We start from the raw sequence: 26950 nt of genomic DNA, 5'->3' as shown, positions 1-26950 counted from the left end.
GTGTTTGTAATATTCAGATTGCCATGTATTCGTTTACCCGGAAGTAAATTGAAAGCATGCATTGAATTCAATCGAATTCGGGATTTGTTCCATTCAAATTCAAGTGGAGTAACGAATGTACGATAGGAAAAATCGGGAGAAACATTGAGGGCCTTATTCCCGAATACACTACACGTGAAAACAATGTGTAGTGAGTACAACCTTATTCTGATTACACGCCACTGTAAACTTTTGGTAGAATGCATTATCAATACACCGAGTTCATCCACCGATGTTATTCTGGTTTACACTTCACGCTCTCTTTTGGGTCAAGGCGCGTAGAAGTATATCCTAAGGTGGGCCAACTTGCTAAAACCACTCTTCAGCCATCTTGGAAGTCTACTGTGTTTTGTTTGTAAACAAAACACAATACGCTTGCGCCCAAGCTCACTCGTGATCAGTCTGTCTCTTTTACGCTTCAAGGAAATAATTCCCCTTCTGCTTTCTTCCGTACTGTTTTCATATACCGCTCACCTAACCAACTTAGTGACGAAACGGCCTCACCTAGTACCATAGACCCGTCTTGTTTTGGGTAAACAGCGATTCCTCGTGCTCATCATAATCGCCGATCATACACTCTCCAGAAAAGTTGGTATATATGACGAGCTTTTTGGTAAATATTACCAATATTTAGTAAATTTTTGCAATACGAATTCTTCGTACATATTACGCGATAACAATGGTAAACAAATGTAAAATCTGCCAATATAACCCAGTATAAGCAGTCGATTCAACATTGGTTTAACATATACCCAAAACATGTTGGGCCTGATTCTCGAATACACTTCACGGTGGAAACGAAAAAAACGGTACGCCATTGAAATACGTTTTACGAGTTAGTGAAGTGTCGAAGATAATAATGAGTTTTCAGGCAGAATGAGCACATTTTAAATAAAAAATCATTGATGAAAATTAACTTCTTCGTATCAAACTGGTATTCAATGTGAGTGGAAAACTTTGTTTTCTTCATGTGATATAATAACCTCATACAAAAATTTCATCTGAAGATAATTTGATATTATAATGATGAGTTTTAGTGGGAAACTAATTTCATATCCAGATGCCGACACCGTACCGTTGTCATCGCGGATATATTTCATTCCGTTTCCACCGTGAAGTGCATTCGAGAATCAGGCCCGTTATGTTAACCCAACCTTTATGCATATACTGTTATGAATTTATTGAGCTTTTGTATGCATCTTTATTCATTTATTGAACTATCTAAACTATTTAAATTATTTATTGAACTATCTGAACTATCGACAGCTGATCCTGCATCGATTGGATCTGATCCATGGCTACAAATTAGGAAAAAATATACAATTATTACTACGAATAGCTACGACAGATTACTCAATTCTCCAAGGACCAGCGTGTAATTACTTCTCAGCCAAACACATTCGGGAGATATCACGAAGCTGACGAAACCCAGGCGGCATTAAGTGAGGCTAGCTCAACGCCCCGTTACAACATTGACTTAACGCGCAGAGTCAGTGGATACGGAACCTGCGTCGTGACGAATCCGGAAAACATCCAATTGATTGAACCACCGATCACAATCGTCTGCAAAACGTTTATGAAGTTGTCCTTGACCAAATCCAACAGGATAAAGGTAGAACTAGGACTCGACAGGGCTCGTTTTGTGTATCGAAGTATCCAGATTATTTATTATTGAAGTAATGTCTTCGCATTCTCCCGCAGCAGACGAGCACACATCATTGCTATCCAATATGTATCAATATTAATTAAAGAACATAAATTGAATTAATTTTCACGAACATTACTTACCTGTCTCGAATCTGAGATAATACGTCCTTCTTCTGTGAAGAAATCAATATCGGAAAGTAGTGCCGTGCAACTCAATTAACAACTCGGTAGGTAGGCTAATAAAGTTATATTTACATTTTCTTCGCGGTTGCCTGTAATGACAATCGTAAAAGTTACTAATACCGCGAAGTATAGTAAGTAAAATGAATCAATCGTTGGTAGGGATGTGTATTGCATCTGACATTCATTTTACAAACGATTGGTAATATTTACAGAAAATATGTACATTCTACTGTTTGCATTACAAAGGATTTGGAAGCTTTTTTTTAGTAATCCATTTTCTGGGTGTATCAACACAACTCGAGGATAAACAAAACAAAATACAACTGACGTTTCTCTTACGGTGGATATAGACTAGTGATATATTCATGTGAAGAAATATGATGAGATTTATAGAAATCGCATCAACCGTTTACACTAGCGCGAACTTGTATACTGAATATATACATATTTTCGGTGAATTTATTCACCTGAAGTAGAACTGCATCCAACTTTAGAGATTTCTCACCAGTGAGAAATTCACCAGCGTTTACATATGCCTGAATTTATTCTATTCATAGTGATTATATATACCTTGAGCAAGTGTATCATATATGTTCTCACCCGTTTATATCTATTTTCGTGTGAATAAATTCATCTATAGCTATAGATCTCCCTAATGTAAACGCGCCATTAGAAACGACATTGGAAATGAACACAGGGTCATTTTGGTATCCACTCCATTTTCTACACGAAGTTCATTTTTACACTTCACGAAACGGGAATGAGTACAACAAAGTGAAGTGAGATGTAAGCGTAGGGGGAACGTAAGTGTACGTGGATACGGGAATAAGGCCCTGAATGTTTTGAAATGGGGAAATCAAGAATTTCTGGTGTTTCGACTTTCGCCGGCTCTGCAATCTCAAAACATCAGTGAATTATGTTTATGCTAGTATATTTTGCGAGTTCATTGTATATTTTATTTTATGTTATTCATAGATCACCTGTATATATCGATGGAAAGAGTTATCATTTAGTTTATTGCTTATTGAACCAATGAAAATCCTCTTCTTATTTTCGAAACTCGAACGATGCGTATAACAGAATGTAAAAAATGTTTAATATAAAAAAATACCATCATGTGTTAAAAACATTGAACCTCAATAAACAACGAATAAAGTTAATCTCATGTATTGTGTTGAACTACATTATTTTAGATAACATTATGCATTTCGTGTCTAAATACATGTGTAAGCTAGGTCCTACATATTACCTTATTTGAGATGTTCATTATATGTATTACTTTGTTTCGTTCTGAAGTGGTCGATGATTGTTTCATATTTTAAACTCAATATTGAAATGTATCGCAACTACATGTTTTACATTACTATAATTCGCTACATCTGAAGTTCAATTTCATAATATTTTGGCACACAGGCCCACAAGCGAAATTTTATTCACTGATAGCTTAAATACGTTCTGTAACATACACTTTATAGTTTGCAGGAGAGTTGGAACGCCGTACTGCAAATGGAATGATGATGCCAAGTCCTGTCAGTATCACTCCGATGGAGTTGATCACAAGTCCTTCTTCTATGGTTTGAGTGTAACTATCTCTGGAAAAATAAAAAATAAACTTGGATTGAGACCTTATAACCACATCGAGGTTATAGATTAATTATTGTAATTATTCGTTTCACTTGAAATACTTAAAGCATGTTCAACCTAACAGTTACAGATAAATTATTTTTGGACTATGCAGTATTTTTGCTGTAATCATCTTCTGCTAAAAATAATCAAAATGTGATTTTTTGCGAACATTCACATTTTCTTACTAAGCGCATGTTCATAGATTCAATCGTAGAACTCGCCATTGATTGGTCTTCTAATTGACCCTTACCATTAAAGGTAAATGATTTTGGTTTGTCCAGTCGAAAATATGATCATGGTTTGTCTACTTTTTTAAATGCTCTAGTTCAGCGCACCTGTGTCGAATCAGGTATTCGAATGTTTCAAAACATATCAATGAAATTGTCTTTTTCATGATTTACAGTAGTTTCATACTTTACTAGCTGACCCGGCAAACTTCGTCCCGCCTAAAATTCATTGGTCCTTATCACATTCACGTTTTCTTACTAAGCGCACGTTCATGGGTCCAATCGCAGAGCTGTTCATTGATTGATCTTCTAATCTACCCTTTGAAATTCTGTTTACTATAAAATTTCAGTACCTCTACCAAAACTTGACATTACAATATTAGATTATTTTCAGACACAATTCTCGTGCAAGATTTTTCATCCACTTGCAAATAACATGTTTCTCCGTTACATGGAATAAATGTTTGATACCGAAAATATGATAAAATGAAGACAGCCCTAAATCGGACAATGCCTTTCGCGAGGTTGGCTCTTATAAACACATTCGGCGATCCATTTTTATTTATATAGACAGAAGACGATATAGGAGTGCTTTTTATCACACTAATATCCATTTTCACTTTCGAACGAAGATCAATTTTGTTAGCGCAAACATCAATTGGACTAACAACGCTTGTCAATATGTAATTGTAGAACACATGCGAATTGAATTTTTCGAATTTTCCTAACTTCCGAAAATTTTTAATGGTCATGTTTGATTGGATTATGTTTGGTTGAAATATGTGCATTATTTTTATGGGACCTCCTCTCCATTCCAGAGGAGTAATGGGTGTCATACCATCATAGAAACATTTCTCGTACACAAAAACCCTCACATCCCAAATTTGGCTCCATTTGCTTGATTAGTTCTCGAGTGATGCAGAAGTTTGTGTTTCATTTTGTATGAAAGCCCCTCTTTAGAGAGGCGGGAGGAGTGTCGAACTATCATAGAAACGTTTATCGATGCCTAAAACCTTTATATGCTAAGTTTGATTCCATTCGTTTGATTAGTTCTCGAGTTGTTCAGCAACCTCAGCCACCCTCTCTTTAAAGAGGGCAAAGGAGTGTCAAACCACCATAAAAACTCTTATTGCTCCCTAAAACCTTCATATGCCAAGTTTGGTTCCATTTGCTTGATTAATTGATCGAGTTATGCAGAAATTTGTGTTTCATTTCTATGGCAGACCCGCTTAGATAGGTAGGAGGAGTGTTGAACCACCTTAGAAATGTTTCTTGCACCCTAAAACCTACACTTGCCAAATTTGGTTCCGTTTGCTTGATTAGTTCTTGAATTATGCAGAAATGTATGCTTCATTTGTACGGCAGCCCTTCCGTCCCCACCCTCCTCAGAGAGAGGGGAGGAATGTTTAATCACCATAGAAATATTTATTGCACCCCAAAACCTACATATGCCTAATTTGGTTTCATTTGCTTGATTAATTCTCGAGTAATGCAGAAATTTGTGTTTCATTTGTATGGCAGCCCCTGTTCGCAAACTTGTTGCCATTTAGCCCCCCCCCCCCCTCCTTATTTGCAAAAAACTCAGACAGCCAGTTTTCGCAAGCCTCTTTTGAGACCAACTTAGTATCACCAAGAGCGTTTTGCATGGACCAGAAGAGATGATAATCACTTGGAGCCAGGTCCGGACTATACGGTGTGTGTGATAGAACATCCTATCCGAGCTCCCGTAGCTTCTGGCGGGTCATCAAAGATGTGTGAGGCCCAGTGTTGTCCTGGTGAAAAACAACACCATTCCTATTGATCATTTCTGGCGACTTCTGGTCAATCACCTGCTTCAAACGGTCAAGCTGCTCACAGTAGAGAACCGAGTTGAGGGTCTGGCCATAGTTGAGCAGCTCATAGTGGATGATTCCCTTCCAATCCCACCAAACACACAGAAAACCCTTCCTGGCCGTCAATCCGAGCTTGGCGATGGTTTGGGCCGGCTCACCGCGCTTCGACCACGACTTTTTTCGCTTTAGCTTGTCGTACGTGATCCACTTTTCATCACCAGTCACCATCTTCTTCAAAAATGAAGAAGATGGTGACTGGTGATGAACTTGGATGATTTCAACGATTTTATCGGTTTCCACGACGATTGGCCTACCAGTACGGGGTGTATTTTCGACAGTCACTACACCAGAACGAAATCGATCAAACCAACGCTGTGCTGTGCGAATCGCTACAGTATCGGGTCCATAAAATACACGATTTTTTTCGGCCGCCTTCGTTACAGTTTTACCTCGCAGGTAGTAAAAACGTAAAATATGGCGAATTTCTTGCTTGGTGGACTCCATCTTTGACGTGCTATTATTTGAGACTGAAAAGGACAATCACAACACTGTCAAAATGACACTTGTAGCACAGAGTGTCCCTTTAAATAGCCGTATACGATGTGATAAGTACAACACAAGATATGTTTAAGTGTTGCTATATATTGAAAATATACGACATTTCTTTTTCCCCAACCCAATACATTCTATATTGAATGCAAATAATGACAACACCGTATTTTGTTTACCAATCCAAATATACCCTGCCTACTGCTCCATCACATGTGTACCCCATTGGGTAACACTTTTAAAATGCCCAATAAAAGGCAATATTCTGAAGAAAGCCTAAATTATGAATGGATCAATATGATGGCAGTAAACTCAAGCAATGAGAAATGCAAATATCTACTTGAAAATTCGAATGTTTTCATTCAAAAATGGTGATTTCTAAAACCGGATTTTAGTATTAGCAACTAGAGACTTGGGGCTATTCAACAAAACCAAACTCGTCTTGACTATATGTGATTTTCATGAAGAAAAATCGATTTGCATTTACTAGTTGAGTGAAAACACCCTAAATCGGACAAACCAAGATAATTTACCCTACTATTACTATAAATTTCCAATTACTTCTGAAAAATTGTCATTATAATATAAATTTATTTTCAGCTACCATACAAATGAAACACAAATTTCTGCATTACTCGAGAATTATTTAAGCAAATTAGGCTAAATTAGGCATATTGAGGTTTTAGGGTGCAATAAATGTCTCTATGGTGGTTAGACAATCCACCCCCCTCTCTAAGGGGGGCTGCCATACAAATGAAACACAAATTTCTGCATTACTCGAGAGCTTATCAAGCAAATGGAACTAAATTAAGCATATGGAGGTTTTAGAGTGCAATAAATGTTTCTATGATGGTTAGACTCTCCACCCCCCTCTCTAAGGGGGGCTGCCATACCAATGAAACACAAATTTCTGCATTCCTCGAGAATTAATCAAGCAAATGAAACCAAATAACCAAATCTGGCACGTGGAGGTTTTAGGGTGCAATAAATGTTTTTACGGTGGTTAGATACTCTTCCCTCTTCTCTAAGTGGGGGGGGGCTTCCATACTTATGAAACACACATTTCTGCATTACTCGAGAATTAATCAAGCAAATGAAACCAAATTGGGCATATTGAGGTTTTAGGGTGCAATAAATGTTTCTATGATGGTAAGACTCTCCATCCGTCTCTCTAAGGGGCTCTAAGGCTGCTCAAGCAAAAAAAAAGAAAGTGACAAAATTTTGAGAAAAAACAATCTAATCCCATTCAATCTATTTATAATAATTTATTTGCATTGTCCGAAGACATCTGTAGTTGAAACCATAGTCATTCATCAATAAAATTAATAAAATCGCGTTTTAAGCATACTTCACAACTAAAATGACGCGACAAAATTTAGGGTCAGTTCCTCGTTTCGTCTCTTTCGAGCTTCATCCTATTATTTGAAGAAAATTTATTGTGTTTGGTGGTATTTTGTGTTTTTCGGATCCTGGTAAGTAATTATCATGTAAACAAGAAGTATTTTACTTCTCGAATTCTAGTTGCAGTCGACGAAAAATGAGTCGCGTGCATAATTGCACGAAAACACAGCGGATGGTATCCGCAAAATGTCCAAGGCAGACAGCAGTTAACGCGAAATCGCAGAGTGCTTGGAACGATCCGAAACCTTCGTGGTTAATGCCCTCCACGATCGCAAAAAATTCGAAACGCCTGAACGCCCAAGGAAAACGAACGCGAAGAATGACTCTGCCATAAAGCGAGCCTCCAAGAAAGATCCCTTCAAAGTTTCGAAAACGATCCGGGACGAACTGAACTTGTCCGTGAGTTCTCGGACAGTTCAACGGAGACTGATGGGGCAGGGAATAGGCGATGAAAGTCCCCGGAAGGTCCCGATGCTGACGCTGAAGCATCTGAAGGAGCGATGCTGATAGTCCCTTCCGTAGGGCCTCTTCCTGTCGTGGCCTCTTCGATCTTCTGCGTCCTCGACTGTAGATAATAAAGAAAAGGCCCACTGGTCGGACCTGACCAGCTGACGATAATCACCGTGGCGTCCCCATTTGAATCATTTCTCCAATTACCTTTTCTTTTTTACTTTTTAAGTTCTAACGACGTCCACAATTATCAACAACGTGGACCTAATACGAAACCTAATAAACAAACAACACTTAACATTACTGAAAACTACAATTATCTACATATTTAAATTGAAACATTTACTTTACACGACGCGCACTTCTACTTCCGGTCACGGTCACGAACAGAAAGAAAGACCACATAAAACGGACAAAAGGGAACAATGCCGACAGGCCGAGCACAATTATGCCCTATCCTTTTGAGCGACGGTAGTTGCCCCATTCATGGACGCGCCCTTTCCTGTACTCAAACCAGTTCATTGTTAAGGGCGCGGGGTCCCTCAGATGAGCAGGCGCAGAGCCTACAATGGCCCTGTCAATTGACATTTGGCTGATTTTGTTTTCTGCAGTTAAACTTTATTTTAGTAATGGCATAGTCATCGCTTTAGGTAATTATGAACTGATGTTACAAAGCACTGAACTGGATTATTTTTTCTCAAAGTTTTGTCACTTTCTTTTTTTTTGCTTGAGCAGTGGTCTTAATGTTTTGTCCGACAGTGTAACTCTTCAGTAAAAAATTGGTGGCTACAAAAAGGGTCGTGGCGAACAAAATTTCATCAATGTGCGCGTTGGATCGTTCCTTGGATTACTCCTTGATTCGTTGGATTACTCCTTGGTTCGTTGGATTACTCCTTCTGCTTGACAAACGGGAGAATGAAACCAGATGTAATTTTACTGAGAATTTGAAACTCCGCTGCTGCTGTTACTGATGCTAATTCGGCTCTGCTACCGGCTCTCCCGATGTGAAGCGCCTTCCGGTCATAAAATAAGCAAAACTTTCGCAGTAGCGAAAGTTATCCAAATTCACGAGCTGGAGAATCACATAGGGGTGGGGCATACGATGCAATGTTTCGCTTCTCGTATTGATGTATTCTGCTGTTACTCTAGTTGCCTATTTTGGTTGGTTCAATTTGACGAGCATAAATTAGAGATTTATTTATATATAATAATGACGTGGAATTTTACATTTACATTTTACAATTATTCAATAGTTGCGGTTTTTACGAATAGTTCATGTAAAATACATATATAATGGTCTTTATTGTGATAGATGTGTAGAAATATTTCCAATCAATTGATGCTAACATATTTGCGATTTATTAAGAAATGGTCGAACTATGAGCGATCGGAATCTTTCATTATTTCCTATTTGTTCAGTGTGCTCCCGTGGCCGAGTGGTTAGCGTTACACCTAACATGCCGATGGTTCGGGTTCGATTCCCGTTCTGGTCGGGGGATTTTTTCGTCAAAGAAATTTCCTCCGACTTGTACTGTGGTCACGCGTATTCTAGAGCTTGCCACTCAAAATGCATTCAAGGCGTGTTATTTGACATAGAAATCTCAACTAAGTACTGGTAAAAATGACGCAAGTAATACTACGTTGAGACGGAGAAATTTCTTCAGTAATATTAGTGCCATTTAAGAAGAAGAAGTCAGTGTTTAGATTTTCATTTTAACCTCATATAGTAGTGTTAGACGTAGTTCTACGTCAAAAAATCGGAAAAGCGATTTTTCTTTTGTCCCGGCACATCGATGTAGATTTGTTATTTCATTCATAAAGTTATTTGTCGTGCGGCAGATGTTCCTAATTTGTGTAAAGTCTTAACACGTCATGCAGTGATAAAATTGTAATGGGTTGTATCTAGGACACGACCGCAGTTTTCGATGAAGATCTACGGAATCATTATATTCAATTTACTTGTTTATCACTTCGGATATTATTTTAGAATGCATCGAATTTTTTGTAATATTTACCTATTTAATTTTTTATTACTTCAGTAGACTCGAAAGAGTGGAGTAGAGCTGAAAGCTATTCTCGTTTCTTCTCGTTTATTTGGTTCAATTCTCATCAGATATTCTCCTTCCCACTCAGATATCGATCACAAACTATGAACCCTTTTGCTCCTATATTCCGCTTGAGATGTGATCGAACCCCTAAACATGCAACAGTAATGTTACCCTGCTGGTATTTGAAAGCATACTTTCATAAAAAATACGTTTATCTAAATAAATGCACTGTATATCTTTATTCCAAAATTCTGGATACTTTTCCATATCCGCACTAGCAAATTCTCGTATGCTGCTCTTCTTTGTCGTAGCACACTTCGATACAGAGGGCTTCCCCTCCTTGTATCGAGCTGTGTGTGTATGTGTGTGAAATCATCATTAGGCATGAATGATATCCACTCGTTGTGTTATGCCAGCTCACTCGCATCTGTGTTTTCATTCTATACTATTTTTGGTTCCCGCCTCTTGCTCTGAGAAGGGCCCTCGTGGAAAGAAACTCTATTCCATACTCCTCCTTCACCCTACAAGAAAACAATCTTCTCCCGCTCGACGCTCTGCGGCAACCATGTTGCTTCAATGACCAACAAACGAGAAGTAGTGTGGCTTCAAATAGCGGATGGTTGGTTGGTTCTTTGTTTTAATAGGCTTTAAACTTTGCAGTTCATTCGCCTCTAAATAGCGGATGGCTTATTTGAAACAAATATGTTGCTCGTTATGAACAACTCTGTTCGGGAATGCACACAAATCGGCAGAACAAATGTATGGGAAAATAAAATGCTTCCAGGTTTCATTGATTTTAACTGTTTAGGCATTAGTGGATTGTACTGTATAGTATATCAAACGAATCTTAGAGAATTTCCGATTTCATTGGTGTGCAAAGTGTCAGAATTTTTTCGCTGTGAAAATAGTTATTAACGTTAACTTTATTTCACAAAAACGTGACCTGTTTGCTGATTTGGCACCCTTCCTGAAAGACGTAGTTCTACGTCAAAAAATCATTTCTATAAGCTTGTGATTCGAAATACGCGATATATGAAATCAAACACAACTGAGAAACAAATAATATACAAAGTTTCTTACCCTAGCTCAAATATGGCCTTTTCAGTCAAACCAGTGACAGCTGTAGCGACCGCCAACATAAATGTGACAACCCCGAAGCTTGCGTGAATTGGAACCATTGTTGATCTGAACTTATAGGTGGCATTCTCACAGCATAACAGAATGAGGAAACTGAAAGACAAGTCGATGGTTGTAATAATTAGATTAATCTCATGATGCAAGCACAAGCAAATTACCTAAAAAATCCCAACATAAACTGCAGCACGAATAAACCCATGGTAATGCAGCCAAGCCATGAATGGAGTGAGTAGAAATGAGGTACTTGAGTTTGATTGTGGGAGTCCCAAACGATTAGGCATCCAATTACTATACATGGAATCGAACACGCATGGAAAAATGTGTGGCACAATTTGACGATCAAATGAGAGCAACAACGGCAAATGCGGTATAACAGGATGGCTGAATTTGGGAAGGACATATTTGTTAACGCAGTTGTAAATTGTGAGAATAAAATTTTGATACTTACAAAATCCGGACAACGTGATGTAGCCGCCAACCATCAAGACTGGATGTAAATTAAATTGTAGCTTCGGATCTTGCATGTTAAAACCTTTACGATAGTATATTATCCAGAAAATTGTCAGTATCGATGCTGCTATCAATAACAGGGAAGATAACACCACCACCAATATGTATTCGAACCACGCTCCGCAATTCCATACTCGGTCGTTCTCGTCATCATAGCGTCTGCAAATTTAGACGAATAGAAAAGGTTCAATCATTCACTGTACATAATCAAATTAACGAATGTTGAGAGAGAATTGCTCTGATTTCGCTGACTTCGGAAAGATGGGTACAGCGTGGACTCGATTGTATACAGTTTCTGATTTCTTTTCACTGTATATAATCGAATCCTGTATATAACCGAGCCAAAAAAAATATTTTTCATTGTTTTTTTGCATGTATTTTTTGTTTTTTGAATATAACAGAGGATTTTTTTTGGATTCATCTCCTTAAAATCAGAAAACACCTTTTCCACATGAAAAAAAAAATTTATCCAGATTCTCTCAGGAGGTAATAGAGTAGTGATACTCAACCTACGGCCCGCGGGCCGCATGTGGCCCGGTCGGCTCTTTAGGTTGGCCCATCTGATGGGCCATATTTAGAACTCATACACAAAAATCTATAAATATTGATGAAGTCTCGCGTCCCTCACCCAGTTAAAGTATTCATACATTGGGCCTTGTCAGTGCTACCAAATGTTAGTACTAGAGGGTTTCATTCTTAAATTTTTATAATGTTTGTTTCTTGCCGGTTATAATTTCGTAGTTCATTTTTTTTCTTTTGCGACCCGCGACACCATGCCTAACATGTGTTTGTGGCCCCACTGAAAAAAGGTTGAACACCACAGTAATAGAAAAATCCTTCTACGCATATGTTTGAATTTCAACAATGACAGAGTTATAGAACTTTTTTTTCGGACTCTGTTGCCTAAAACTGGATCTACATCACAAAGTACGCTACGGAAGACGATTCTGTTGCTCTCATTTGAAAGATGAGAGAATCTAGTACAGGATATAGTAGTGGAACATCTAAATTAGTGGATTTTAATAACATTTTGGAAGTAAAAAACTTAAAAGTTAGTAATTTTTAATGTGTTTTTATTAATTTCATCCCAAAAATTATTCTAAACTAGATTGTTTCTATCAATTAAATTCTGCGCTACAATTTGTTCATTGACAACCAGCTTCTATCTTTCTTTATTCGGCTGCAATATCGATATAAACAATTTCTGGTGAAAATTCAAGCAAAATCTTCTAAAATCACGATTTTGACGTAGGACTGCGTCTTACCGTTCAATATAGGGGTCCATTTCAACAATTCGATGTGAAAAAGTGTTCAGTTTTTGAACGTTAATAACTCTTCAATTATTGAATGGATTTTCCAAATACACACATTGATAGGAAATATTTTCAGCAATTGTTTATATTTTATACATTGGTTTTTCAGCTCATATAAAGTTCAAATTGATGAACAATTAAAGAAAGAAATCCCTACTTTCCCATACATTTTATCTGCGCTCCCGCACCAAACAGCTATTCATGCAAGCAACCACGGGTACGGGTCAAGGCGAAGGTGGAGGACGAGAAAGAGATTATAAATAAATATAGGCAGTCGCTACAACGTTAACAATATGGCTATATAAAGAGAGCGATGGTGGTGCTTGGCCACATAATTCTTTGTGTGGACGGCGACTTGATACCATCGTTGCTGGACGAGCTGGACGACGAGGGATCGAGTGCCTTTCTCAAGGCAATGAGGGTGGAGGTGTAGTGCAGGAGTAGAGCAAAGTTTTCCAAGGGCCTTTCACAAGGCTAGAGACGAATGAACTGAAAAAGTTTAAAGTCTCTATAATCAAAAACCTAACCTAACCTGCTTGGCCACATTCTATCATCGGACGCCAAGCAGGAAAGACACCGAAGAGCGATTCTGAACGCGAAAACGTTGGTTCTTTTTTTTAGCCTAATCGCTTATCGAAGTGTGTTAACAGCGGTGCAAGCGTCACGCCGGGTGAAAGAGAGACTAATCACCCTCGATTTGATAGAAAGCTGGAGTTTTTAAACGGTTATATTCTGCTGTAACATGTTTGTATGTAACCGGTTTGTCTTTAGCGCTGTACCACATTTATAGAAACTTGACCCCCATCCTGTTGACCGATTGATCTGAAATTTGGAACACACCTTTACACACCATTATAAAACTGCGTATTTCGTGATTTTGAGCATCCGGCCGCTGCGAAATGGCGGATTAAACATTTCCTCAAAACTCCATCAATAAGGGTATCAAATGAAGGACTTGACTAGTAGAACACAGTTATTTATGAAAAATTCAAATCCAAAATGGCCGCCACCACAAAATGGCGTCCGCAGTAACAAAATAGCCAACTACTTTTTTAAATGGTTTCATTCAATTTGACATGTTTGTAAAGAAACTTGGAACACACCTTCATCTCTGCTGTCATTATAATACTGCGTATTCTATTATCATGAAAAATCCTCTTTCGCCGCCGCTATAAAATAACATTGGTGTAGTCCTACGTCTCTCTTGTTATATCCCCGACATTACCCACCCGTCTTTTTTTACCCCACTGTACATGTAATAGCCACTTAAATTACACCTTAACGTTGAAAGGTTAAATTTCTTCTTGAAATAAGTCTTATTTGAAATATAAAACAAAATATTTTTTTCCAAACTGTATATAATCAAGTCCAAAATTGTATATAATCGAATCACATATAATCGAGTCCGGCCTGTATATGTAACGCTTTTTTTTAGTATTAGTATGCCTGGTATGGCTCCCGTGGCCGAATGGTTAGCGTCAAACCTAACATGATGTGAGTTCGAATTCGATTCTCGTTCTGGTCGGGGTAATTTTTCGTAAAAGAAATTTTCTTCGACTTGCACTGTGGTCACGCGTATTCTAGATTCAAGGCGTGTTATTTGACATGGAAATCTGAACTAAGTACTAATAAAAATGACGCAAGTAATACTACGTTTAGACCGCAAAGTTCTTCTAGGAACGTTTGTGTCATATAAGAAGAAGAAGAAAAACATAAATTCATAACATAAAACATAAATCGACGTTTTAAAAATAAACAAAAGTGTAGGAATTACTCATCTGTGTTATTTTGTTCATTAATTTGGAGCCAAATTTGTTTTACACATTTAAACTCTTGCTTAAAACTCTTGTTGATAATATGAGAACCAAGGCCTTACAATTTCACTTCAATTAACATATCGCCACTCAATAATGAGCCTGTCGCCTCTCCATTTCATGCAAACTCATCCAGGCTGGAAATAGTGCTACTCTCTCTCTCTCTCTTCACGCTCAATAAAGCGAATATAAGTTCATCTTCGTACAGTCTCGTTTCATTCTTCATACTGAAGCTAAACTCAAATAAAAATTAATGAAAAATGAAAAATGAAAATGAATTTCGAATGAAAATTTCGTTGGAGCTCGAACCGTATTCACTGAAACTAATGAAAATGACGATGTGAAAGAATGAGCAGTATGCCAGCAGGCGTAATCAGTTGTCTGCGCTGGTTGTAAGACTGAAGGTCGTTTTATATTATCTAGCACGTAGCGTAAACGGCACATACGGACACGGACAGACAAATACATGATGTATTCATATTATCAGGCATAGCAACTTCTCTGTACGGTCCGGCAGTGCAGACGAAGCGGAGAAATTTGTTTTCGTAGCGGGAGAGTAAATTCGCGTTGACCAAATAGAGCCAAGCGTAGCTACTGGTGATTGAACCGATGTCGTACCGAAGAGCGACGAACGCACCCATACCACGAACTTCGACGTTTGACTTGTATGTATGGTGCTACTCGACCGTGTAGTTCGTGCCCGGCACCGGCAAAATATTCTTTTCGAGAATTCCTTCATGCATTTGTCTGAAGTGTGCTGTGTATGCCCGGAGCCATTCGGCTATATATACGCATACACATTTGAAACACACGCAATAATATTTTTCTTGCCTGAAACGTGCCGTGCCGATTACGCTACATGCCTGATAATATAATATTACCTTAATATGCCCCCATATGCAGCTTTTAATTCCACTTTTTTTAAAGGCGGTCCGGGAAAATCCAGTTTGGAGAAATCATATAGAATGAAACTTTCAATTGAAAGCCGTGATCGTCCTTTCACTAGTGAAACTGAAGGTGACATATACACGCTGTTCAACTTCTATAAGACCAGGTGATGATCTTACTGCTTTGTGTCATAGTAAACAAACAATGCTTCATGCCGTACAGGTGAACCGGATAGAGCGGATTCAACGAAACTTTTGTCGATATGCACTTTGCTTGTTACTTGTTGATTCTTTTCGGCTGCCACCGTACGAGTAACGATGTGCTCTGAAACACCTTCCGAGTTTGGCTAGTAGGCGGATTCTGTTGCAGCGGCTATTTGTTTTCGACATCTTTAACAACAACGTGGACTGCTCGATACTGTTGGGAAACATTAACATAAATATTCCGGCCAGAACAAAGCGGCGTGTAGCTTTCCTCCGTCTACCAATGTGTTGTACAATCTTTGGACAGAACAACCTGTTTGATGTCTGTTGTTGTCGTTTCAACAAAGTGTTTACTGATATTAATTTTAACATTTCCAAGAACGTATTCAAGAATATAATAAGATAATCTGTTTATACGATCAAGTTCGAAGATTAGTAAATAAATAATACTAAAACGCTGGCTCGAACGTCCACCGCCCACAGACGCCTCGGCAAGAGCCTCTTTCAGTGAAACAAATCATCTGCATCTTCGGGGAGGCTCCATTGTTGTAGGATATATTGATTGATTGACCGAACCGAGATGCTCAAAGCCTTCCGGTGAGTGTTGGGTCGTCTTTAAGCATCCTGTTTGGTTGCGCAAATGTTGCATAATTTATTCTATAATATCTTGGGCACCACGATTTTCTGGCCGACTGGATGCAGGGCATCAAGCAGAATTGAAGAAAGGAGAAGGGAGACTGTATGCAGCAATTGGCGAGACATAATGCTTCTAGGTATTGTTCATACAGTAATGTGCAAAGTTATCCTAAATAGAATCCAGGAGAAGATCGATGCTACACTGCGCGTCATTGTCAAACAGATCAACGAATTCCAGAAGTCCCTGTTTTTTTTGGTTAGCGGTTGACCGTCTCAACCACGCAAACCTCTAGGGCACTTCGAGACGCAAGAGAGTTCCAGGAAAAATACTCCAATTCATATTGGCACATTATTATACTTTTGCGCGTATATTTCTACACAATGTAATCCTATTTGACTCAAACCGTGTTGTACCTGGTGTGAGACAAGGATGTTTACTTTCACCGCTACTGGTATTCATAGTTATCGACGAGATCATGGTTGGTGCCGTTGACCGTGGACTGTTAGCCCATAAAAATGAAGCACCTCGATGACTTCATTTTTGCTGACGATATTGCTTCACTATTTGGGGGTCTCCGTAGCCACATTGGTTGCGCGTTCACTTAGTAAGCGATCGATCGTGAGTTCAAAACTCAGGGCCCTCATTTGACCATCTTTGTGTTGTTACAGAATAACTACGTCCACGTAACAATCATCAGCGATGGAGATCGATCCACGGTCGAAATTAGATCGATTCATCCATACAACTGCTCTGCTCTGCAAGAAACATCGGGCTGCTGTTCTATAAATAACTCAACAATGATCAATCAACTGTCTCCGCTGTCCGGTCTAACTGGATAATGGAAGAACAAATAGAAAACTCTTACACCTAAATGGCTACTGTGTAAAAATGTGTACCATATGCAATGGTATAGAAGGGAATACTCTAACCCCGAAAAATGGCAACTATGTAATGTGCTAATTATAGATATGATAAACATGTGACATGTACACGATTAAAATTCGGCTCTGTTACAGCTAAAATGCTAATGAGCCTAAAATAAAACATAAAGGGATAACAAAAAAAATTGCTTCACTATAACAACGGCGCTCTGACATGTAGAGTAAATTCAACAACCTGACAGACGAATGCTCTGGGCGTTAACACGGTCAATACTTCCAATTCCAGTATCTTGGTAGTCAAATAGCGTCATATGGTGGCACAAACACTGACATACGCGCCTATCAAGAAAGCGAGATCTGAGTTTACGTGAGACATGGAGATCGAATCAGATAAGTTAACGCACTAAAATCATAATTTTCAACTAATACGTAAAATCTGTGATGTTCTATGCGTGTGAGACGTGGGCGTAACAACAGAGAACATGCGGAAGCTTCAGGTGTTCACCGATGCCTGGGCGAAACTGAAAACTGCGAACAAGCGTTACATCCTCGGTACATACTCGTACCTGTACATCAGATTTTCAACATTTTCGACAGAAAAGATAGAACCATAAAGAATTATGTACAATCTTGCTTCCCCAGCTTTCAGGGATCAGGTTATTTTAAGTATCCATGAGCGGTACATGTGTAGCATGCTGATCTGTTCGAATCATTCAAGATTCACAGACAGAGGATTTCGGATTCATGTGAGCTATTCAATAGAGAATCGTGATTGTCCTGTATAACAATCAAGGCATAATGTATCTAAGGCAATCGATAACGTTACTTTACTAAGAAAAATACGACAACAAAGACAAAAAATATCTTGAAACTACTCTTTCAATTACTTCCACCCTTTTCGCATTATATATAAATATGACACCTAGTGACCATGCTTCTATTTTCCGAAATAAAAACAAGACCGCCAGACAAAGAGCAAATAGAATGTACCCATACCTATTTAAGTGATACGAAGCTCAGAACAATAAGAATTATCTCTAATTAAGATTAATTTATATATTGCTGGGACAGTTACATTCAGTGGTGGATCGTCATGATCACATTATTCACAACTGAAGTAATTTTATCGCGAATTGGAATACTTTTATCATTATATATGTTGTCTTATATTTGGATATATTAATGATGAATAACAATCCAGATTTTAATACTAACATGTAACCGTGGACACTTTTTCACTCGATCTGAATGGTCTGTTCGATATGAGCCACGGAAGAGAGCCAGAAAGAAAGTCCAGTCATTAGAAAGCCTCAAACTTGAAAATCACATCGGCGCTATAGAGATCCGTTTTCAAATGATCATTGCCATTTGAAGAAGTCGCACTCTTTTCTACAACAAATTATTTTTTCTTCGCCTCCTTCCGGTATCACATACGAAACATTGCATTTTGTAAGAATTGCATTCAAGGCACATCGTGCGATAACACTATCAGCAAGATCAGAACAATCACTTTGAAATTATTTTAAACTTATAAATATCAAATAGAAATTATACAAATATCTCACGTTGCAGGGGTGTTTCTGGCCATTTTCGAGTGATACTATCGGGCTTCAACAAGTCTGTGTAACTAGAAACACCACTTTCTTCGATTCACTTTTAACGTGTAGAGAGGAGCACATGGAACTACTTGTTGCGTTCAACTAACGTTTGAGTTTTCAGGTTTTGAAATCACTAAATAACTGCAAAATAACGAAACAACAACCATATTTTCCAATTCACTTCAGCATAAGATAAAACTCTTAATATGAGATCTCTCTGTTCAACGTTTTGAATTCAATCATCATCTCGCGCCAACTCAATTAACGAATCTAACACATTTTACCACCAACCTGCTTCTCGCGTGTGGAATGAGCAGTCCGTACATACATGAAAGTTCCAATACTAAAGGAACCGCTCTGGTTCCTGTTTCTTCATATGATATTTGATTGTGCTCAAGCATAGCAACTACACGCTATTGAAGATACCTTTGTGTATGTATCACATCTTCAGAAACATAAAGGTGTAGCTTTTTCCACGGATGCATTATTTGTGTTGTTATTATCTGAATAATGAAATAACATTAATGATATATTTTGTGTATAACATCAATATGCGAATAATTATGCTGAAAAGTGTAGACACTATGTACAAAATGTTACTGCTGTAGGAAAATCATCCGTTTTTCGGCTAATAGAAATTAATTTATTATGTCATTATGAATCAATATTTCACATTTAATTTGATTTTCGATTTTTTTTGTGGCACTATGTTGGTACTCATGTCTCTTCTTCTTCTTGGATGGCTCTAACGTTCCAGTGGAACTTTTGCCTTCTCAACGTAGCATTACTTGCGTCATTTTTATTAGTAATACTTGTTTGAGATTTCTATGCCGAATAACACGCCTCAAATAAACTCTGGAGTGGCAAGCTCTAGAATACGCGTGACCACAGTGCAAGCCGGAAAAAATCCTTTGACGAAAAATCCCCCGGCCAGAACGGGAATCGAACCCGAACCCCCGGCATGATAGTGTGGGACGCTAACCACTCGGCCACGGGAGCACTCATGTCTCTTACTTGTGCCAAAAAGTTCGATCATTTTGAATTTTCAGTTGAATTTTGACAGCTGCTTTGCTTGCACATGTTTTGACTCGTCTTCGATTTTTGTCTATTCCAATTCCTATTCTTACATTTCTTCCATAGTTTTGACCCTATGAAGCCTATTTGGGTTATCGCGGACAGAGCTCTTTAGTAATGTTAATGCGATGCTGGTTTTGGTCGAAATTGCGTTATTTTGATATGGTGACCCGTCTCATACATTCATTGGTGCAAATGGGACGAGCGGGAGCCAATCGAAAGGTTTCGAAGCACACTGGAACGAATGGTTTGATGGCGTATGCGGAGTGCTTCTTAGCGAGAAGGATGCAGCACGCGTAGCCATGAAGTGAAGGCTACAAACACATCTCTTTCGAAAAAAAGTCACAGGAGGATTGTGTCTGAGACACGACCGCATAGTTGACGTAGGATTCCGTTAGGCTATCTGTTGATTTTGGATATGTTTGAAGAATTACATCGTTAAACTCTTTGATAATGATTTGGTGGCCCTGAAAATTGCCGTTTTGTTTGGTTGTTGGGTATTGTTTGTTCACTCCACCAGTGTTTACCGAGTGATGATGACAGAAGAATGGTGAACAGTCGTTGGATGGTGCGTATGATGTAAAAGACACCGAAGTCGAACGATCTATGATGAAAACCGCCATGTGTGATCCTATACGAGATGTCTCCTGTGAAAATTATTAATTTTTCTCATCAGTTACATCACTTACATCAAAACATGTTACTTAAATATAGAGAAAACATATTTGAAATGGAAAAGGTAATTTTATTTTATAATTCTTACTTTATGAGTGTTTATTCAACCCAATGCGAATTTTAATTGGACTAACAACACCAAATACTATATGTAGATCATATGGGAAATCTTTTTTTCTAATATTTCTTCGCCTTTCCAATTTTTCTCGCCATATAAATTTTCCTTGGGTGAAATGAACACAACAAAATAGACAGCTTAAACCAAATGACTCGTTCTCGAGCGGAACATACATTGGTTTTTATTTATGAAAATTGAAATAAATCGTTTCATATATGAAGTCATTTTTAACACAACTCCTACCATATACAATTTTACACTTACACTCGGCTAAATTTTTCACAATACGGTCATTGATATGAAATTTCATGAAGCAACCAACATTAAAGTTCCAAATTTAAATTTTATTTGCTAGAATTTATCGTATCACTCACCCTACTTGCAATACAAAAATGCCTCTGACTTGCATCTATTCGCAATGCCGATTTCCCCCAGGCAGCTTGACTTTGATGTCTGTTGGGGAACACATTTCGGTAGGAACAAATGTTCCCCCTACTTTGATGTATTTGCAATGTCGATTTCCCTCATGCAGCTTGGTTTTGATGTCTCTGTTAGGGACCTGTCGCATGTGTCGTCAATTTCGACCAATCAGAAGTGGGTATTTCCGTTAGGATAGAGGTTGAGATTCTTCAATTGTTCGATAGTTATTTTCATGACATATATTATTTTCTTCAATGTAAAAAATTGTTATAGAGTGCCGAAATCGATTGACGCAAAAATTTCATCAATTCATCAGGAAATGGCTTAGCAATAAGCGTTTGAAATTGGACAATTTTCACGATGTGCTCTATTTTCGATTTTCAATTTGTACCCCAATATGTTCCCGAAAGACGTAATCCTACGTCAAAAGCGCCGTCGGATAGAGAAAGAGCATGGGAAGATCGAGCTGCTTTATCGTTCTCAAGAATCGCGAACGCTTTGCACAAAGACTATGGCCGCGGTCCAAAATATGCAGGAACAAGGAAGAAACAAGGAAGTTGTGTCCCTGTTTCATATCCCTCCTATCCGATCTATAAACTTTTACTTAGTCGCGGCAATACATACACACACTCTTTACAGATACACGGGCCAAATGTTGTGTAGTCCACTGATGATTCAACAAGAGCCAAAGGTTGTACCGCTCATGACAACTCTACACGAGCTGATGATTGCGCCGGCCAGTGACCATTCTATCCTGGATTCCTCGAGTCGAGAAGACGCACCACGCTAGATATGGGGTACATACTAGGGGGGCGTTGCTGATTAATGGTCAGCTGCATCCCAATAGGAAGTATCCCGTGTCGGGCACACGTACAGAGCATTGGAGACAGCAACATCCCAATTACAAGAACACTTGTAATACTAACCTCGAGCCGACCGCGAGTAATCGGTTACATATTACTAACATAGATAATAAGAAAAACTGTCAAAATATTGAACTCCGGCCCCGTCAGGCTAACGCCATATGAACCTTGATAAAAATATATATTTTGGAAAAAAAAAGGAAGAAGGCATATTGATGAATCAACGCGAGTTGATCGAAAGGCAGCGTTACGATGAACACCTGAACAGCATGCAAACAGACCAAGACGACGTTAAAGAGGATTACATCGGTGCAGTGAACAACGACGACTCACCACCCTTGACGATGGGTGAAGTTAAGGAAGATCAGATTTGTGGGAAGTTATGAAGCCGCATTCGTGCCCGACTGAAACACGAAGCAGGGCTGATTGGGCTTGGGATCAATGCTTCTAATAAAGGGTGTGTCACATCAAATTGCATCACGGAAAAAACGCTGTAGAAATTCGCCCAGTTGACCGATCCTTTTGAAAATTTTAGACAGTAAAATAAAAACTATTAAACAACTTTTGGCATTTTCTTTTTATTCATACTTCGAGCCCAAGCCCGTATGCTTGCACCTTCCTCTTTACCCCGTCCATAAGGTTCTGTACAACGTCAGGTTGTCTTGAAGTCCGCCTCCGATTTGACAACTTTTGGGTTCTTCCGGAGGGCCTGCTTCATAATCGCCCAATATTTCTTTATTGGGCGAAGCTCCGGCGCGTTGGGCGGGTTCATTTCCTTTGGCACGAAGGTGGCCCCGTTGGCTTCGACGTTCGACGACATTTTTCCAAATTTACCAAAAATTGACAGTGAAGCATGGCCAACGTGATCTATACACTCTTATCTGATTATAAGCGAAAGCTGAAGATATAATTCCTAAAAATTAAATTTCTACAGCGTTTTTTCCGTGATGCAATTTGATGTGACACACCCTTTACTAAATACAAATACAGGAGGGACTGATCGCAACATAATTCTTCTTGGTAGTAGTATCGTGATCGACGGCGACGAGCTCGAGGTGGCTCAAGGTTTGTCTAACTTGACTCGTTGATAACAACTGACAACAACAGCCGTGGAATTCAAAGACGCATAGTCAATGGAAGTCGCGTCTACTATGGGCTTCGCACCCCGTACCCCGTACGAAGTGTACCATGTACAAATCCCTAATTCGACCGGTTGTTCTTCATTGGCACGAAGCATGAACTTGCTTGCGAAGCTTGAAAAGGAATAAAATTCAATCTCTTCATGGGATGTAGTATCATTGTAAATAAATAAATAAATAAATAAATAAATAAATAATAAGCACCATTTGCGGAAAGTTTTGATTTTCTTTTTCAATTGGAAGAGAAGTGTAGCTGATGTTGATGGAGTTAATGGTGACTCTGTACCATCGGATTTGTAGGGAATAGTTTGGGCGATTTTAAAAATGGTGATGCTAGTGTTAGAACAGAATGCGTCCGGGTCAAGCGAAAAAGATTGAACACAGAGAGCTTGTGACAGACAGGAATCGTTGGGAGTAACTCAACAAGCTGTTTCTAAACGACTCAAAGCCACAGGTTACATCCAAAAGCAAGGAATTGACGTTCCATACGAATTGAAAGTGAGATATGTCGAACGGCGAAATGTGGTTTGAACGCATGGCATGATGATATATTTCACATTTTCCTCTGAAATTATTGAGTCTCCCAAGAATCCGTACTTCTAGAACCGCAAATTTGCTTGATATGATGAACTTCAGGCACTCAGTTTTGGATTTTGACATACACGTTGAACGCATATTGTTGAATCAATCGACGTTATTGCAGCAAATGATTATCAACATTTAGCCCAATCATCAAACGGTGTGCTTAGAATATTCCAATGCAGTATTGAATAACCGAGTCAAAGTGTTGGATTCGTACCCGCTTTTGTAGTCCGTGTTAGGAAAACACATTCCGGAGTGCAAAAATGCATGCGGGTATATAAGTCTCGTCGGTTTGCATTTATTTTGCAATACGATTTCCCCAGGCTCCTTGGTCTTGAAGTCTGAGTTGGAGAAACACATTGCAGTTCGCAAAAATACACGCAGGTACAAAACTACCCACCGGTTTGCATGTATCTGCTACACCGATTTCCGCTATTGAAACAAGTTTTCTGGTCAATAAGTAACAAGCATATAACTCTTAGACATTTTATCTTTTGGATGAAGTGATTATCATACCACTCTGTTCAGCCTGCAAAGAGGTATTAACGTTCAAAACCGTGCATTCCAAGTGTAATGTTCTAGGCTTCGAAATTTTAAACTTATACCCGGCACAGAAATGATAGACGTAATCCTACGTCAAAAATATTAAAACCTTTGAGATGTCGACATCGTACATTAGTGATTCAATTATTCAGAGCACCTTGCAACATCATCATGAATGCCAAATACCTTCTTTTAACTAGTGATAACGTGCGAACAAAAAAAAAACGGATTCACATCATTATTGCCATTTATTCCAACTTTGTCAATTTCACACAACCATTACCAATGTGGCCGCATCAACCGTCGATGGAGTAGTCACCCCTTCAAAAATAGACGTAGTCCTACGTCTACCATATAGCAACAGTAATTATTAGAAAATAAGAAAACGCCTCATTCACTTTTCCAGCGTTCTTTGAAAGCTTATATATGTTCGAATGATTTCTTGTGTTTTAAAATGTTTCCTACTTACTTTTCAGCAAGCGGTGGAAGTCCATCATAATTGTTTGGACTCTCAGGTGGTGTTTTCTCAAAATTAATTCTTGCCAGAGGAGCTTCCGGCATGGGACTTACAACAGCACCATCCATTCCAACAGGTGCTTGACTGGTCACCGTTTAATACTCGAAAACTTGATATATCTTTCGCTTACTTTAGCTTCAGATTTCGCGTCGACTGAATGTCGGTTGATACCGTCAGAAAAATCTACATTTGCTCACTTAAGAAAACATGTGAATAATATTCGACTCGACGGCAGGTTTTCTGAAAATAGAGGATGTAGATTGTAAATTAACAGAACGGCAATATCATACTAAAAAAATATAAACAAAAAAATCCGAATAGGGCAGCTACCAATTAAATAATTGACTTTTTATTTCAATTCATATATTTTTGCGGCAAAGCTAAAAAATCTGCTAAACATTTTCGAGAACATTGCAGTGAAAGGCGAATTCAGTTTTCAGGAAACATCGCGTGTCTTTCACACGAACCAGTATCATTTCACTCGCGGGAAAGTGAACTACAGATGCTGATACTGACAGTCACGCTGAAAATCCGAACTGTGTGAACAACAAACAGGACAAAGAAAATTTCAGTGGGCGTTTTTCTTTTGCAAGCCAAAAGTAGAAAATATGCGGAGCATTGATATGGATCCTTAGCGAATAAGGATATCTTTTTCGATACAAAGCGAACATGAAATACACATTCCCCTGTAAATACTATTACACGGGTCACTGAGTGGATCTGTGTACATGAGCTTTTCACTGTTTTCATCTTAAATGTTTTTTTATAATATTAGATAATTGCCAATGGTTGATAAAACTTACGTGCGATGTAAAACAAAACGTTCACTAATCTGAATATGTTATTTAGCAAATATATTCACTATGAACCGACAACCGAACAATTTACCCTTCGATCCTGTTGTGAACTTAACGCAATAATCTGATAAGGAGTACACATAGATTTATGCGAGAGAAATCTCCTGATGCTCACTATCATCTGTTGAGCATTGAATTATGCTAGATATGTGAACAGGGTGTTTTCCTGTGACTTAGCATCTCTGATACAATATGATATTGTTCAAAATTATTTTCAGAAACATAAGTCAAGAAAAAAAAGAGAGTATCATCATAGGGTATTCATTGAGAATGTTTAAAAAGTAGAAAATTGAATAGTTCAGGTTGAATGCCAGTGTAACTTTTGGAGCACACGATACAGATGGTTTTATTAGGAGTTCGCTTGTAAATTTGATCAAATATTTACTCATATATGTATTGCTACATTTTTTAAAACTTATCAATCACTTTAATTTGATATAACAGAATTACAAAAAAGTCGGTCCATCACGGTGACGGTGACGAACATCGGAAACCTAAAAAATTGCGCCGATCATCTGATTAATCTCACGTAACACTGACAACTATCATTTTCATAGACAAGAAGCATCAGTATTATAAAAAAACATCTGGATGAAAATATGGTCGCCTAGATTTCTCTTTGTATTTTCCATAACGAAGTTATTCAATTTTTTTATTCAGTGTAGAATGGGCAGGTTGAGAAGAAATGAAATCATCAATCTTGAAAAACATGTTTTCTGGATCTTTAATGTAGTTTTTGAGTTATTCGACATGCTGTTTTTAGAATTAATCGGTCAAATGTATCACAAAAAATGGGTTTCCAATATTGTTACTGGAACAAATTCAGACCGACAATTTGAAAATTTATTCATGATGCGAATGGAATGAACAGTTGTGGTGAGGGTAAGACGGAAACGTAATGTAGTCTGCAAAAAGTAGTAGTTTCTCGTTCGTGGATGGGAATAATGTTGTTTTCCCTCACATTGTTTGTCTATCCAGCAACTGAAATGTAAATAAACAGAGAGAAAGGAAGAGAGCGAAATTTGGATGCTCTTTTGGGTGTACGTTTCAACCCGTCAATACGGTTTTTCAATTGATAATCTCTGTGTGTTATTATATAATAACTATGTGCGCGCAACAATTACAAATGATGAAGATTCCACAAATACTCTACTGCTTGTGAAGAAAAACTTCGGACTA

General features: G+C 38.3%; 1 protein-coding gene across 4 annotated transcripts; it reads right to left on the bottom strand.

Annotated features, from left to right (window-relative positions):
• Positions 1–1918: 1918 nt before the first annotated feature.
• Positions 1919–25889, bottom strand: LOC129764779 (plasma membrane ascorbate-dependent reductase CYBRD1). 4 transcript variants are annotated; one of them, XR_008741229.1, is made up of 7 exons: positions 25718–25889; positions 24867–25154; positions 11588–11808; positions 11298–11520; positions 11083–11232; positions 2080–3461; positions 1919–1958 (listed from the first exon to the last, which is right to left on the bottom strand). XR_008741229.1 is itself a non-coding variant. In XM_055764257.1 (6 exons), exons 2-6 carry the CDS (start codon positions 24980–24982, stop codon positions 3314–3316), a joined length of 858 nt encoding a protein of 285 aa, XP_055620232.1. In that variant the 5' UTR covers positions 24983–25154; positions 25718–25889; the 3' UTR covers positions 1919–3313. The 4 variants fall into 4 exon arrangements, 1 of the variants encoding a protein (XP_055620232.1); XR_008741230.1 differs by having other exon boundaries at positions 2093–3461; XR_008741231.1 differs by lacking the exons at positions 24867–25154; positions 25718–25889 and adding an exon at positions 18951–19262.
• Between the last annotated feature and the right edge of the window lie 1061 nt (positions 25890–26950).

The sequence above is a fragment of the Toxorhynchites rutilus genome, chromosome 2 (assembly GCF_029784135.1).
Source record: "Toxorhynchites rutilus septentrionalis strain SRP chromosome 2, ASM2978413v1, whole genome shotgun sequence".
Taxonomy (NCBI): Eukaryota; Metazoa; Arthropoda; class Insecta; order Diptera; family Culicidae; genus Toxorhynchites; species Toxorhynchites rutilus.
The sequence above is the reverse complement of the archived record's forward strand: the minus strand, read 5'-3'. Positions and strand labels throughout refer to the sequence as shown.

Excerpts from the sequence above, each read along its gene's own strand:
- LOC129764779 (XM_055764257.1), bottom strand. The coding sequence starts at position 24,982 with ATGGATGGTGCTGTTGTAAGTCCCATGCCGGAAGCTCCTCTGGCAAGA. Across the intron at positions 11,809-24,866 it reads CTTCCACCGCTTGCTGAAAA|ACGCTATGATGACGAGAACG; the intron begins GTAAGTAGGAAA and ends CTAAATTTGCAG. Across the intron at positions 11,521-11,587 it reads CATCACGTTGTCCGGATTTT|CCATCCTGTTATACCGCATT; the intron begins GTAAGTATCAAA and ends TCCCAAATTCAG.